This window comes from Rhinolophus hipposideros (assembly GCF_964194185.1).
Source record: "Rhinolophus hipposideros genome assembly, chromosome: 13".
NCBI classification, from domain to species: Eukaryota; Metazoa; Chordata; class Mammalia; order Chiroptera; family Rhinolophidae; genus Rhinolophus; species Rhinolophus hipposideros.
In genome coordinates this window covers 6,556,377-6,572,783 of record NC_138059.1, presented here as the reverse complement: position 1 = coordinate 6,572,783, position 16,407 = coordinate 6,556,377, and the positions used below count along the sequence as shown (strand labels likewise).

The window sequence follows — 16,407 nt, the reverse complement described above, 5'->3', positions numbered from 1 at the left end:
CCAGATATAGCAGAATAGGAAAGGCAGTCACATGAGGTGTCAGAATCTGAGTACAGACAGGGTGGCGTCATCATGGAGTCAGTGCCCAGGTAGCGTGGGGAGGCACCCTCACGTGACATCCTGGAAGAGGTATCAGAGACCAAGCAGAGCCAAGAGGGAATCCCCGTGGGTGGGGGATCAAAAGCAAGGTGTCAGAGCTTGAGCAGGGCAAGGAGGACATGCACGCCGGGGCTGCCCAGCACGGGGAGCAGGGGCACACACCAGGTGAAGAAGGCACCCACGTGGGGGTCAGCCTACTGCAGGGGGGTCAGAGACTGAGCAGGGCGAGCAGCACATCCCATGGCGGGGCTACTGGCTGGGGCGGCGGTGGGGGTGGTCACAGCTCAAATTAGAGAAGGTAGTGAAGAAGGCATCTTGGAAGTGGGCCTTCTAACAACATCTTCCCCAGCTGATGCCATGGATCCATCCGAGAGGAACCAGCCAAACAAACTCTTCCTGAATCCTGACGCACAAAGCTGGGGGAGGGGAGGGCAGGGAGGAAGTTGCTTTAATGCACTGAGCTTTGGGATAGTTTTTTCCACTGCAATAGATAACTGGAACTGTAAGGGAAATGAGCTAAGAAACGAACAACCTCGCACAGCTACTAAATGGGGATTGGGAACTAAATCCCGGTCTGCCCCACTGAAAAGCCTCTGAGTTGGTGCACTAGGGAATATCTTTGCCAATATCAGCTATTTGTTACCAACATATCATCATCACCCTCATCATCACCACCACCTTAAAATTCTTGAGCTAAAGCTTTGTGGCATTACCGTGTTCCCCCGAAAATAAGACCTAGCCAGACCATCAGCTCTAATGCTTCTTTTGGAGCAAAAATTAATATAATACCCAGTCTTATATTATATTATATTAGACCTAGTATTACATAATATTATATTATATTAATTATATTATATTAGACCCAGTATTATATCATATTATATTATATTATACCCAGTTTTATGTTATAGTAAAATAAGACCAGATCGTATATTAATTTTTACTCCAAAAGATGCATTAGAGCTGATGGTCCAGCTAGGTCTTATTTTCAGGGAAACATGGTAAGTGATATAAAACTGTAAGCAGGGTGGGTTGAAGGGAATAGAGAACCTTGGGGGCAGTGTGAGGACACGATCTGCCTCTTCCATATCAGGGAGCCAACAGACGAAGCCTAAAATGAGAATAACAAGAAACAGCCAAGAAAGCACCGAGTGAGCACACAGGGTGAAAACGTGGAGAAGAACGAAGGAGACTTGAGAGTGGCCGGTCACCTCTAGGGGGCGGGATTTAGGGGTCCGAGGGCATTGCCAACATAAGTACAGCTAGCACTCCAACTTTTTAAGTTGTGTATTGTATTACTATAGAAAATGTATTAATTATTAAAAAGATGATTCTCCAAAATGCACAAGAACAAATAAATACTCTTATATATTCTAGATTCTACTACACTGGCAAAGGACATTCATTACTTCACATTTTCAAAAACAATCACAAATGAAAAAAAGGACAACACACTCACTACTTCTATTAAATCAGTAAAAACAGAGACAAAATTTTTAAAACTATTGTCAAGTCTATAAGATCACAATTATTCTTTTTAACATCAATCTGACAATACATGAAATAAGCTTTTAAATGTTCCCCCCGACCCCGAATCCAGAATTTCATTTGGATACATCAACTCAAAACAGGTAATTTGTACAAAGCTGTTTAGAACAGTTCTGTTCACAATAGCAATCATAATTAAAAACAATTCAAGCACCAAACAATAAGGAGTTATTTATAACATATCAATGTACTTGGAAATTCAGTCATTAAATTATAAATATGTGGGCTCAGCCACTATACGAAGAATGAATACGAAACTACGTATGTATATAAATATAATTAAGTTTCTATCTCTACATCAGTATATTCTACATTTACAAAAAATGTTAGATGGATTTTATGAAGTGTGAAAGATATATTTGGCGTAATCTAACTTAAGATACAGGTTACCGGGTATTTCTTAGTTTACTTTGAGATATTCTGGGAGACATTTTTACTATGTGTTTTTTTTTTTTTGTCATCTGAGTACGGGTTGACATTTGAAAGACACCAAGTTCAAAAATTCATATATTTTTGGAATTTACTGTAATTTTATAGATGAAGGACCCTCCAAATGTTCATCCTAGTTTTCAATGCAATGAGTCTTATTTTTTCTTCTAGTCAGCCTACATAAAAGGAAACCACATTTGCCATCCTAAAGAACAATTCTGGCTGAACTAGCTAGGCTTGAGAAAGCCCCCAGCCCCCTGCAGGTAGGTACTGCTCTCTTCACCTGAGTCTCACCCTCTACCTCATGGTCTGCAAAGACCCAGCCCAATGACGCACGGGGGTCTGAAGGTCACTGAAATCAACAACACTGGCTTCCCAAGGGGGGGGCAGCTCACACTATCAGAAACCCTACCTCTCCTTCCACGTTAGGGAGGGTAAGGAGTAGGGAATGAAAAAGAAGCTACTTTATCCTTTCCAGGTAAATCCACAACGGGGAAAAAGAAAAAAAAAAAAGGATACTAGCTATTTGGGGCCATCCAGCGAAACAAACAAAAATGCAACTTATGTTTAAAATTATATTGAGATCATTTACATAAGTAGGAGGAATGCATCTGTCTAGCCATCTTCCTCCTCTTTCACTTCAAACCTTTAGAATGAAACAAAAAGTGCGTGTCTGCCAGCAGACGCCATCCACCCAAACACATCCCCAAACTGCCCCGAGCCCATACCAGCTGGACAGTGGAGCGGCCCAAGGCAGGAGCATCCAGGAAAGGCCTGGACTGCGGGCTGTGGTGCCCAAAGCTCAGAGACAACAGTGACCACGCTGCCCTCTAGTGGACGATGACCAAAACAGATCGCGAAACATAGAACTTCCCCGGCCTTTCACATACTTGCTGCCAAATAACAAGCCCTGGACAAGCCAACCAAGAGGGAGCGTTTTAATGATTCCTCTCACATTTTATATTGGCATTTTACTACTGCAAAACGTGGATACTGGGTAAATTTTGTTAATCCATTTGTTCACACGAGAACATAGTAACAGGGCTGTAGAGTGGTAGCTCAGAGAGCAATGACTCCATTTCTCACGCGGAAAAATGCCAACCATGGGAAGAATCATCTCAATTCCAGCACTGATGATGGGTCTGGGGCTGTGATAGTGATGATATTTTAGGCTTTGAAGATGAAAATTTAAAATGTATGATGAATATGTATGTCTTGGTTGATATATGACTTTGATAGTCGCTGAAATATCAATTTCCAAGGAGGTAAACAGGATAAAATCTCCAATAACCTAAGTAACATCCTCTAAACTTCAGCTATTAGCAGATGGGAGTGGGGTGGGGAGAGCAGCTTGCCTGCCTCTGCTCCATGGCCCTGCGCTCTGAGGGAAAGCCCGCCGGTCCTCATGTTCTGCCCACGCCCACAGATCCCGCAGCAGCCCTGCCAGCCAGGAGGGAGGCTGGAGGTGCAAACACAACACAACCTCACAACTGCACATGAGCCCACACCAGCCACCTAACCAACCAAATCCTTTGTGATTATGAAAAGACACCAGTGCTACTAGACATTTAGAAAAGCAATAGCGGTACAAAATAGAAGCCTGCCAAGGAAAACAGGAAAGTTTCCAGAATGTAGCATGAGACAAAGAGGTTTAAATAGGATGCAGGTTGAGGGGCATGGAAGATCAACGTAATGCAATCAAAATATACATTTAGAAGAAGTCTGAGGGGAGAGCAGAGAAAATAGAGGGGAGGCACATGTCTATTACTTTGATTGTGGCGATGGTTTCACAGGTGTGTGCATATGTCCAAACGCATCCAATTGTATGCATTAAATACATACAGGTCTTTGTACATCAATTATACCCAACAAAGCTATTATTAAAAAGGAGAATAACTGTGCTCCAAAGGATACCGTCAAGGAAACTGACAAGAAAACCAACAAAATGGCAGAACATATTGTTTAAGAAATACAGTTTAAATCCAATTTTAAACCTCAGTTTTAATTCACAGTAAAATTAGAAGAAAATTCTTACCTTCCAAATTTTCAATTTTTTCAATGTTGTTTAAAGCTAAATTCAAATATTCAAGTTTCTTGAGTTTGCTAACATTTTCTGAAATATACAAATAATGTAATTAACCTTCAAGACAAAAGGCATTTTTACAGAATCTATTGTGAAGATGATAAAGAGAGTCTAAGTATTATTATGGTTCTCAAACCCATGCTGCTTTTTCAAATCCACACCTGCACATCACACTGTTGACTGCCCATGTGACATCCATTTCTCCCTCCATCCTTCCTAGTAGAAGACATTTCTGCTCATGTTTCTACCCAGCCCCAACTCCAGGGGTAAGGCTTAACCACGCTGGGCCAGTGCATGGCAATCCCGTGTCCCTTGCTAGTGACAGCTCAGCAACACAGTCTTAGGTCACCCAGCCCACGTGAAGCAGGAGAGGGCATGCACACCAAATGCTCCCAACCAGATGAAAAGGCAAGATCTCGATCCCATGTTTGGGGATTTCCTTTCTCTTTTTTCCCTGCTGCATGTTAAAAAAGAAGGGAGTGTTGTCCCTATTGATACCCAGTCCTCTTGCAACCAGAAGGGGACCAGCTCTAAGATGAAGCCCACTGTGGCTGGTGGCACAGACCCAATGAATCAACCAACCAAGAGATGAAGCTCGCCCTATCTCTAGACTAATAGTGGGTAAGATGTTGGTTTCCTGCCTGGGAAGCCACATTGAGTTGGCTTCTCCTCTACTCGAAGCCCACATCATCCTGACACAGGGTTATCATTTTTAATAAATATGAAAGCCCATAAAGGCAAAACAACAAGTCTGAGTAAGTCAAGGAATCACTGTAGGACAGGGCCCTTTAAAAACAGCTCATCCTACCATAGCTAACGTCACTGAATGCTTATTGTATGCCACGTGGTTTTCTAAGCCTTTTGTATATATGATGTCATTAATCCTCATAACAACCCTATGAGGTAAAAACTCTATTATTGTCTTCCTTTTACAAATGAGAATACCAAGGTGCGAAGAACGAATCCACTTGTTCAAGGTTAAGTGGTAGAGGCAGAAAATTTGACTCCACAGCTTAGCAGTAAATCATTACACTAGACCTTGAAAGAACAGTCCTCCCTAAGACGACACGAATGTAAAAAACCATGCTAAGGAATGTGCGTTTGGGCAGCCCCACTTCAATAAAGCTTCTTCAACTCATTTTTCAGGGATATGATGAGGATCAAATATGATGATTTACAGTCATCACCCTTATCATCACTGCATTTCATTTACAATCTACAAAATATCATGTACTTGTTCTCATGGACCTGAGAGTAAGTTTTCCTTTCCGAGCCTCAGTTTACTCATTTTTCAAAATGAGGATTTTAGCAAAAATTACTCAAGTGTCTCTCAGCAGTTAGATTATCCTAAGTGATACTGACTTTAGTAAAGGCTCTCTAGGCAGCATCTGAGCGTTTCAGAGTCAACAGATTTGTAGAGGGCTTTGTGCCAAGGATTATGATGGACAACAAAGTGTCTAGTCTGCGTTCTGAACAAAAATACCTAACGTTATCATGGTTAAAATTGCCAGCCCACAATCAAATACCTTCTCCTCCCCCACATTTGCTATATGTATTATAACCCTCTAAATGCTAAAAGAGTCATCTAGTCGAAAAACAAAGGTAAGGTTTGTTCAGGAAGTATGTCCCTAAATTAACTCCGCAAGGACAAATGGGCCAAATGGGTCAGAAAGAAAAAAGGACTCTGTACGTAGACGCTATAGAGCCTCTGAGCTGCAGGAAGAGGGTCAGAGCATTGGAGCCCAGACCATCCTGGAAGCAGCTGCTCTTCCATAAGCAGAGTCCTGGGCCAAACCTCCCCAATTCCAGCAGCTTTGGGACTGTCAGCTCTGCCCATGCTGGAGGCTCAGGGGAAAGTCATTACAAATGCAGATTCTGCGAGCCCACCCCGACAGATTCTGGGTCAGTAGGTGTGGGGTGGGCTCTGAGCCCCACTTTCACAAGACCCCAGAGAGTCCTCAGCGCACACCTGGACCGACACTAAATAGAGCCTTCCGCCCACCTCCCCAACCCCCTTCCTGCAGCCCATCTGCATCTCCCAGAGAGGAACAGAACTTCAGGAAGGGCAACTGTTTTTGCAAAGTGTTATTTCAATGGCACATGAGTTAAGTCTCAATCCAAGAGGAATAGTTTTACTAGCTAAATAAATGCCTCAATGCCTATGGGTGGGATAGCACTGAAAAATCCCATTATTAAAATTTAAAAGGGTGTTTAATTTAAGAATACTTTGGAAGCAAAAATGTAAGCCTCCTCACAGCTCTGAAAAGGACTGAAATGTGATGCTACTAATGAGTCTTTGTGATGGGCCCAGCTGTGGAGATGAAAATTGCGAGAACTCTTTTAGATCAGTACAATGAGGCCGGCTCTTCAATGACCCCGTGCGTGAAAGCTGGTGGTTGTCTGTAACCGCCTTTTAATTGAACAATGTGCCAGAGTTTCAAATTCCTGGTAGAGTAAAAGATGCCGAAAATAATTATCTGAAGAAAGAACTCTAATACATCTTCAGAAAAGAGGATGCAAATTTTAGGCTTTTTGCAACCATAGGGCCAATTCTGAATGACCCGCCAAACTAGAGGCAACCACACCGCCAGGGTTTCTCAAGCCCAGCAATGCCTACATGTGAGGCTGGGTAACCCTTCCTCCTGTGCGGGGGCCATCATGGGCATTGCAGGTGGTTAGCGGAATCCCTGGCCTCCACACACTACATGCCATTAGCAGCCCTAACGCGCGCACACACACACACACACACACACACACACACGCGTGCCGCAATCAAAAATATCTCCAGACATCACCACATGCCCCTATTGAGAACCCCTGCCCATCAGCATGGAAAGTTAAAATATAACCTCTAAAGCTGACCTCTGGGTTCCAGCATCAGAACCCACAGGGGCTGGCGCTCACTGTGCTTCATCAACCCTGACGCCATGCCTGTTCCTCTAACTCTGTTCAGTTCTCCCTTCATTCGGCTAGTTCGGGGCACCCTGGGGCACCTGACAAGATTAATATTAATAACAGCAGCGGCCATCGTGTCATGAGTGAGGTGCTATGCACATCGTTTCCTGTCGTCCTTATCCCACTTCTGTGTGTTAGCTGTTATTGTCCCCATTTTACAGATAGCAACACTAAGACTTGAACAACCTCTCTGACTTGCGTCACTGGACACAGATTCTAAGTGGTAAAGGTGGGGCTCAGACCCGTGACGTCAGGGCCTGCGCCTGCTCTTACCACTAACCCACACTGTGCTCTTCTGAGTGTTGGGGGACACTCCTCCTGTGTCCATGTGGCAGCTGCTGAGGGAAGCTGTGTCCACTTCCCCATGTAATTCTGTCTCCCTCTAAGAATAACACTGCCTTCTCCAAAGTTCTCCAATCCACAATGTTTAAAACACACACACACACACACAAAACACACACAAAAACAAACAAACAAACAAACAAAAAAACACATGAGAACAAAGTCCTGACCACTTACCAATTTTCCCAATGAGATTATTTTGAAGGTAGAGGATTTTTAACTCCCGGCACCATTTGTCAATGTGTTCTAGTCTTTCTATTTCTTGCTGATGCAAGGAGAGCTCCTCCAGGGAAAAAATCACACAGTCGTTGTGCTCAGCATTCCGTCTAATAAGGTCTTCTGTGACTGAAAGAAAATTTGTCACATATCACACTTCCGTCCTTGTGCGTTACTGACGCTTTGGGTTTTTCTTTGCAGTTCAGGGCCCATTCTCCAGGCCAAAGCGAGTTGCAAAAGGAAAGCGACCAGAGGCGAGCTGCCCCATGCTGGACGATTTGTGACGCCACAATGCGTCAGAGGGAAGAAGGGTACCATCCGTTTTGTCTCTTTCGTGCAGGGTGTACACACATTTTTGGTGCATAGATGGAGACAGAGCTGATGGGTAGTGACGATAAGAATGTCGATAGGGAGGTATTGTGGTGGTATCATGTCCAAGTGGATGAGACCCACAAAGTAAGCGCAGAGCAAGCAACTTGCTACTGAGGCAGAGTTGGGCTGACAGGGCACAAATATGAAAGCACCTCCCACCGAGCGATAAGGAAAGGCTCGTCCACTCGTTCATTCAACTGGTACGTATTAATTTAGCTAAAGCTGAATAGAAAGGAGAGGAAGGCCCCAGATTCTACACTGCAATCGTATAAAGCAACCACCACTTGGTCTGTTTCCAGCAGAACTGAAAGAAGCTTCTCGCTGGAGGAGCGGTCATGAGTCTCCTCCCAGTGATATGCAGGACTGGGTCGGCCTGATGGTGGCACCCAGGGCCTGGAGACAAGCCCCTGGTCCACAGTTGGAGCCAAGAACAAGACAAAAAGCACCTTCATAAGATGGAGTAAAATCAAGGAGGTAACGGCGGTGGAGAAACCCTGCATCTCCAGTGCTATTGGAAAAACTATTCATCCACTTGGACCCCCACGTTTTAGGAATGTGGAGCTCTTGCATGTCCACCCCAAGAGATGGTATTCATTCATTGCTCATTTACAAGGTGGCAGGCGCCATCCTAAATGCTTTGCATGTGGTAACATATGCGTAGGTACAATACCTATTTACATTTGTCACAGGAGAAGTGGAGACCAGACAGTTTTTCAATTTGCCTAAGGTCTTGGTAGGACGTGCTAGAGCCCCCTTGTAAATGCAGGAGCCTGGCGCCTGACCGTGTGCCTTTAACCGCTGGGCTACACTGTCCCCAGCACGAGCAAATAAGAGCCTCTGGAGATGTCTCGGGCTTCCTACACATGCACGCTCCTCGAGCTGAAGCCAAGTTCTTCACAGCACCTTCAGCAGCCCCGCATCCGTGCTGCACCCTCAAAGTGGAGTTTGCCTTTATTAAAAAATGCGAAAACATGTCTGAACCTTATCATTAGTGTGCAGTTGGCTGAACCCTCTGCTACTTCTGGTGTTAGGAGATGGGACAACTTGCAATGACAGTTCTTTGGAAGAAAGACGAAGGAAATGTAGAGGGTGAGAGATTCAAATACCACACAGGGAATGTCCCCATTGCTATAAGCTTTGACTCAACCAACACGCAGAGATGGCTGCAAAGCAGGTCTTGGGGAGGGGCAGGCCAAAGTGGCCCCGGAAGGGAGGGCGCTGACTCACTGGGGTCCTGACTGCCTGCTGTGTACCACTGTCTCTGGCTGTCACTGCTAGAAGGCAAACCAGCTCAAACACAGGGCTCTATTCAGGGCAAAAAACCTTTCTGAGGACCAGACCTATACAAGAAAGGGCATCAAGATTACTCTCCAAGAGTCCCACCACCAAAGTTGATTCTAACGGCAAATCAACCGATAACGAATAAATGGTACAGCCCAGCTGAGAATACAGCAACGCCGCTGTGGAATGTCCAGTGGATTATCTGCATCTGTAATGGGGCTACAAGGATTCTCTCAGCAAGGATGAGACATGGCTTGAGGGGCTGAGATGGCACACCCAATGTTATTGCAGCTAACTTACTGAAATGTGGGAATTACTCACCAGGTGGGGAATTTCCTCCGTGACTAATGGTGCATATAGGATGTAAACTACACGAAGACACAGGGGAGGGGGATTTGGGGAGGCCTTGCTATCATTAGACCTGGAGTCAATGGGGCCAGAAGGACCTGCCCATCCAGAGCCCATGGCTGTCCCTCTAGACCATGCCCCAGGTAGGGGAGCAATGGAATCCCCTGCCCACGTTGCCCCAAGCCCAGCTCCAAGCCCTGCTCTGGCCACCTCTCTAAGGCTCATTCCTGAAAAAACCCTCTACCATCAGGCAAGCCTCCCTATACCCAGGGGTGTCCAAGGAGCAGCTGTTTCCAGGAATGTGGATAGCTTGGTGCATAGGCAGTATATACCTTCACACGTGGGCATGAGGGAGGGACCAGGATAGAGCCAGGGATGGGGAGAGGAGGGAGGGGCGGCCAGGGAGCCAGCTCTCCCCGGCCACCAGCTCTGGCACAAAACCCAAGGAGTTTGAGAAACTTATATTAAATGTAGCCTCCTGGGTTATTATGAAGGTACTCTTTTAGGGAGGAAAATGTATTTTATTTGGCAGTTCGATCATGACCTGATACATAGCCCTCCACTTATATTCTTTCTCGGATCCCCAGTTGCCCCAGAAGGCTTAATGGGACGTCCCTATGTAAGATACAAACCTAACTTGAACTCCATCAGAGCCGTAACCTAGAGCCATGGTTAAGTTGAATGTGTTCAGGGGAATTCTGAAAGCATCTTTCCTTTTTTAATTTATTTTTATTAGTTTCAGGTGCACAAAACAATGTAATATTAGACATTTATCATTTATATCCCTCACATAGTGTCAACCCCCCTCCCCCCATCCACTACCCCTCTGACATCGCACATAGCCATTACGTTTCCACTGTCTCTATTCCTAATGCTGTACTCCACTTCATATATATATATATATATATATATATATATATATATATATATATAAAATTGTGGTTGACATTGATTATTCTTCAGCTTCAGGTGTACAGTGCAGTGATCAGGCACCTACATCTTCCCTGAGGTGGTTTCCCTAATGAGACAAGTGTCTATCAGATACCCTATAAAATCTTTACAACATTATTGATGTTTATTGCGGCACTGTACACAATAGCCAAGACATGTAAACAACCAAAATGCCCATCGGCAGACGACTGGATTAAGAAACTGTGGTACATTTATACAATGGAGTATTACGCAGCCATAAAGAAAAAAAAAGAAATCTTACCATTTGCAACAACATGGATGGACCTAGAGAACATTACGTTACGTGAAATAAGTCAGACGGAGAAAGACAAGTACCACAAGATCTGAAAGCATCTTAAGTACCATCACTTCATCTCTGGCCTAGGACACCTGTCTCAGCATCTGCACCGCCCACAGAGGGAGGGCTTCCCAGGTCTCGGACCCTATCACAGGTTCCTCCAGCTCTACAGACTTAAAAGCTTTCCTGATGTGTTCAAACCTGAAGACTTGTAGTTTCCTCCAACTGTTGACAAAGTTCCTACTGGTACCAAATACTCTTCCTATGGTCCCTTGCTACCCCGAAAATAAGACCTAACCAGAAAATAAGTCCTAGCATGCTTTTTATTAAGACATCTCCTGAAAATAAGCCCTGATGCATCTTTTGGAGCAAAACTGAATATAAGACCCAGTCTTATTTTGGGGGACACACGGTTTAGGGATTATTTTCAGGGGATATCTTATTAAAAAATCATGCTAAGGCTTATTTTCCGGTTAGGTCTTATTTGGGGGGAAACACGGTACAACTTCCTTAAAATTAAAAACAACAACAACAACAACCTCTTTCTATTATGCTACTATGTGTGTGAATTGATCATTTCCATGCAATTGTCAAAGCTTTGCTTTCAGCGGCATGTAGATAATAGGAAGGAATTATGTTGATCCATATCTCCTAATCATGAGAATTCAGATGATAAAAAAACCACGATTAGTTGAAAACGGTGAGGAGCAGGGGAACCCCCCTCAGCCTAAATAACCAGTTTACACACATACACACACAAGGGAGTTCATGCAGCACCATAGCAATAATTATACACAATTAGGACTGATTAGAATAAAATGGAGAGTCACAGAAAAAAGTAGAACTATGAAAGTCTCAGATATTTCCCTTTTCTGAACTCTTCTCCATTAAGTAAACTGCTGGGTAACATACTGTTTTATAGCACTCAAGAGTTGTTACACAATACTGCCTTGCCTGTTATGGCCAAAATCAGTGCACAAGCCAGAGTCCCCAAGAAGAAATGCGGGGTAACAGTGACATGGTGTTTGGAGACCATAGTGTTTCATGCATTTAGGTGGGAAAGCATTTTGCAGTTTTATGCACTACATAATTTAGACCAAACATTCTTGAACTCCAAGGAGCCAAAGAACTGTCCATCTTTAGAAAGTCCTATTCCAAATAATGCAGCACTGCGTTTACAGGAAATCACTCACAGAATTTAAAAAGGCTCTGGAAGCATTCACATGTCACCATGTGACCATTACAGGAGAGGTGATATTACAATGCCCATCATACGCCAAGGTGCCATATGCAACATGTTGCTTTCATTCCCTTATTTTGGAAAAATTCAAATAGCAAAGTAGAGGACTCAGATGGATTGAGAAACATGTCACCCGCACACGGTCCTAACCAATATCTCCATGGCTGGTGGAATGAACGGTTGATGGAGTTTATTGACAGTTTTCAGCACAGATTTATACTTATCTCATTAAAATAAATCTGTTGAGGAATTCAAAAGTTTAACCGAAACTGATCGCTAGTTTAGGCTTCTTTTCAATTCCTTAACATGACTGGATTCTCGGTAACTTGAGGGAGAATTAATAAAATGACTTGCAGGGTAGGGAGTCAAAGGGCAGGAGGAGAAGGTTACTGGAATATTGGAAGTTATCATGCTCTGTTTGCTTCTACAAAGCTTTTCAGTGTATTGAGCAAAGTTCTAAAATTCCCAAAGCCAGCAATTTAGCGTTCATTCCTTAAGGCTTGATATCGTGTTTTGTAAACAGCCCTCTCTTTCTCGGTAGGTCAGAAATAAAATCAACAATGTATGTTTATGGCAGATTTTGCATAATTTTTAAACCTCTTGAAAGACCTAGCAGATACATATAGGAATAGAAATGAAGAAGTTACAAACAGGTGAAGGTTACCTCCTGAAGCATCTAAACTCTTTTTTCTTTTCCTGTTTTCAATGGAAACTTTTAAAAACAGGATTAACTCATTTGAATGGCCTTTTCCTACTGAGTCACTGTTACCGTAATGATCACCAGTCGCCATACTGTACCCTAATCCAATGGCATCGTCAGAGGCTACTCCTGGAGAGTGCTAGTAGAAAACATGGATAAACGGTATGGGGCATTGACAAAAGTATACCAGGAGCACAGGAGTACAAAGGAGGGAGTGATCAGTGCTACTGAGTGACAAGAGGGGTGTCGTGCCGGGTGTCAGGTGGGGTCTCTGGTCCTGCTCTCCACATAAGAACGCAGGACATGGTGAGGCCAAAAAGGAACACCCACGGAGCCATAGATAAGGGAGTCAAACCAATATATTCTCGCTGGCGGCTGGGCTGGAGACACAGGAAGCAGGATCGATATAATCTGCCTAACAGCAGTCTGCGCTTGCCAGCCACCATCTTCTTGCTAGCCCCCATTCCTTTTCTTTTGCTAGGGTAGCCACAGCAGTTATGTTAGTGGCCAATGGCTTACGGGTTACAGCTGACGGCCAACTAGCCACAGCTGATGGCCATCTGATCTCAGTTAATGGCCATTTACTACCCGAGCCAGCACCTTTCTATGTGAGGCCGAGAGCCTGGAAACTGCTTTTTGGGGCTTTGTCCCCACAAGGGGTGTCAAACAGCCATCAAGGAGAAGCAGCATGAGCTCCACCTTGAAATGTGAGCAGATATTTGCCAGTTAAACAAGTGAGGAAAGGGCACCCCAGGCTTCACTGACTGCTATGAAGCACTGCCCAGTTCCCCCTTCAGATCGGAAAGATGAATTCCTACTGCTGGGAGTTCCACCAGCAGACAGCCCTCAACTGCCCACCTTCTTCAGAAGCCACCTCAGAGGAAGAGACACCTCGACTAAGGTCATGCCCCCTCCCAGGAAATCCCATATCCAATGATTAGTTGATGTGGGGCTATAAAGACTCAGCCCTCTCACCCCAACTTGGGAAAATCACAAAGTCCATGCCAAGTTTAGAGCTTTTTCCAAGTTTCCAGGTTGGCTAACTAAGGCCCTTGTTAAGATGTATCACAGCCCAACTTCTCTCTCCATCCAATCTTGCTTTCTTCTCTACCCACTCCCACAGCACTTCCTAATAAACCTCCTGCATACTAATCTCCATCTAAAAGTCTGCTTCCTGCAACCTGGAAGAGTTAAAATTAATACCAGATGTGGTACTAAAAGCACATGCTCAGAAGGACTTTGAAATCATATCACTGGCTGCCCAAGTGGCAATGAGGACACCATTACTGGTGGATTGATGTTATGATGAGGGGACAGGTTGGAGTGACAGCCAGTGGAGGTCTTATCCACAGAGAGCTATGGGGATGGTTAACAGAACACGAAGGACAATACAGATGGGCAGCGAACAACAGTACTCCCCAATCTGGACAATCAAAATACAACAAGAATTGATTACCAGAAGGCTGAGGAAAACCACCTTAATCAAAAAATTCACAATTTCTTGCCCAGTTTCTAGAAATTCACAATTTCTTGCCCCGTTTTGGGACTTGCAACTGGGGTTGCCAGAGTTAGCAAATGAAAATACTGTTTGTCCTGTATTTTATCTGACACCCCACTGACTATAAGAAAGGCTGGATCCCCAAGGGGAAGGCCTCTGCAAGAGCATAACAAGAGTACATGGCAATGATTCCTCCAATCCTTTCCCAAAGAACTGATTGGTCATTACTTGAATAACGATACACTGGGAAAAGGGGCATTCCAGAACATTTTGAGGCCTGTTTGGACACAGTATGTTAGCTGACATGAACACCTAGAAAAACAAAGCATTATCAAGGATATTTTTTTTTTAGAGTGGGGACATGTGGGGGCCAGGTAATAACGGAACTACACCCGTGTCTAGAGATCAGTGAACCCACAATTTGTTAATCCATTAACAGATGTTGGAGAACACTTGGCGTGTTTCCACGTTTCATAGCTCCTCTGAAAGTAGGTGCTATAAATATTCATACACAACTCTGTGTGGATAAAGGTTTTCATGTTTCCATTGGTAATATTTGGGAGTAAAATGGGTGGGTGACAGTACCGAAACAAAATTTTCATTAAATGTTTTAAGGCTGCCTAATTTTTTTTTTGTCTATTGCTTTGTGAAAGAGGATGAGAGGAAATATCAGTACCTGGTTAAGGTATGGGGGGTGGGGGGGTCACATTTACAAATCACCTGCCTTCTCCACTGCCAGGCTGTCTGCTCTTCCAAGGCAGAAACACCATCATCTGGCAGAGTCTCTTAATTAAAAAAAAATATCAATTACGACACTTTTACACGCGATCAATTAGGTTGAACTGTACCAAATGCCATGTGAGCAGGTCCAAAACGGTGCTGGGATCAAAAGGGTTCCACCTAACGTAAGTGGCTCAATCTAATACAAACAACTGTTCATCCTATCACTTTCACATTCTCTTGGTATTTTTGAAGGAATGCTTTTACAACACTTGCTATGCCTGTTAAGCGATACTATTATGGCCTTCGTTTTGGAGATGAGGGAGCCTAGGTCCAAAGGGGTGAAGTCACTGGCTCCCGGTCTCCTAGCAGCAGGTGGAGGAGGCTTCCCAGCCCACCCCCGTCGCTGTCCCTAACCACTAGGCGACACCGCCTTCCCCAATGAGCGTGAAGGCTGCGGCTCCCAGGCTCCCAGGCTCCCAGGCAGGTGACTAGGCCAGGAGCACACGGCTGCAAGGCGCCGCGCGGGCCGTCCCGACGTGCCACGTCCCCGCCCGTGCACTGCCCCCTTTCCTCACGCCCAGTGCCTTTGTCACCCACCCCCACGCCCACGCCACTTTCACAGAAGGGGAACTTGAGCCTCTCCAAGGCCAGGCTGCCAGGCGGGTCGAAGCAGGGCCAAGGGACAGGCTGCGCCGAGTTGGGCGGGGTCCTGCCTCCGGCGGGAAGGTGGGGCGGGGCGGGGTCTGGGGCTGGAACCGGGGTCCCCGGGGACTTGGGACGCGGCCTGGAAGCGGGGCGATCGCGGGCAGGAGGGGGGAGGGGTGCTTACTCCGGCCCATGGCGCCTCTCCGGTGCGGGGGCGTCGGGAGCCGGACTCACAGCCTCCGGGGCTCCCCTCACGCTTCCCAGTGACGTCTCTGCGCGTCCTCCCCGGCTCCGCGGAGCCATGGCAACGGGGTCCCTACGGGGGCCGCGCGGGACCAGGCGGCGCCGCGCTGCCTGCGCTGGGGGGCGGGGGGTGAGACTCCGCGGCGGCGGGGCTGCGGGGGGAGACAGGGGCGCCCCCGACCCCAGAGCTCGCCGCTTGTGCGTGTCCAGCTCTGCCGTCCTCAGGCTGCTTCCCTGTCGCCTAACCCCGGGGCCCACTGCAGCGACACGCGCGGGGCGTCCTCCTGTCCCCGTGGGGCTGCCTGCCCGGCGTGCCTCTCAGCGTCCCTGCACCCTGTGTTGTTGTTTTTTTTGTTTTTTGTTTTTTTTCTCTTTGCATTTTATTTAACACCTTCCAGAGCCAGGCGATCTGGATGTGGCCCCTGCTCCATTTACT

General features: G+C 45.6%; 1 protein-coding gene across 3 annotated transcripts in view; it reads right to left on the bottom strand.

The window, feature by feature from the left end:
* DNAAF11 (dynein axonemal assembly factor 11) overlaps window positions 1–16,047 on the bottom strand; it is a 55,479-nt gene extending 39,432 nt beyond the window's left edge. The window contains exons 1-3 of one of the 3 annotated variants that reach the window (XM_081070518.1): window positions 15,913–16,047; window positions 7,634–7,801; window positions 4,112–4,189 (exon numbers count right to left, since the gene is read on the bottom strand). In XM_081070518.1, the coding sequence (XP_080926644.1) occupies window positions 4,112–4,189; window positions 7,634–7,801; window positions 15,913–15,922 (256 nt within the window). In that variant the 5' untranslated portion in view covers window positions 15,923–16,047. Of the gene's footprint in view, window positions 1–4,111; window positions 4,190–7,633; window positions 7,802–15,036; window positions 15,051–15,912 lie in introns of those variants that run through there. The other 2 variants (XM_081070519.1, XM_081070520.1) reach the window with 2 other exon arrangements.
* Window positions 16,048–16,407: the final 360 nt, after the last annotated feature.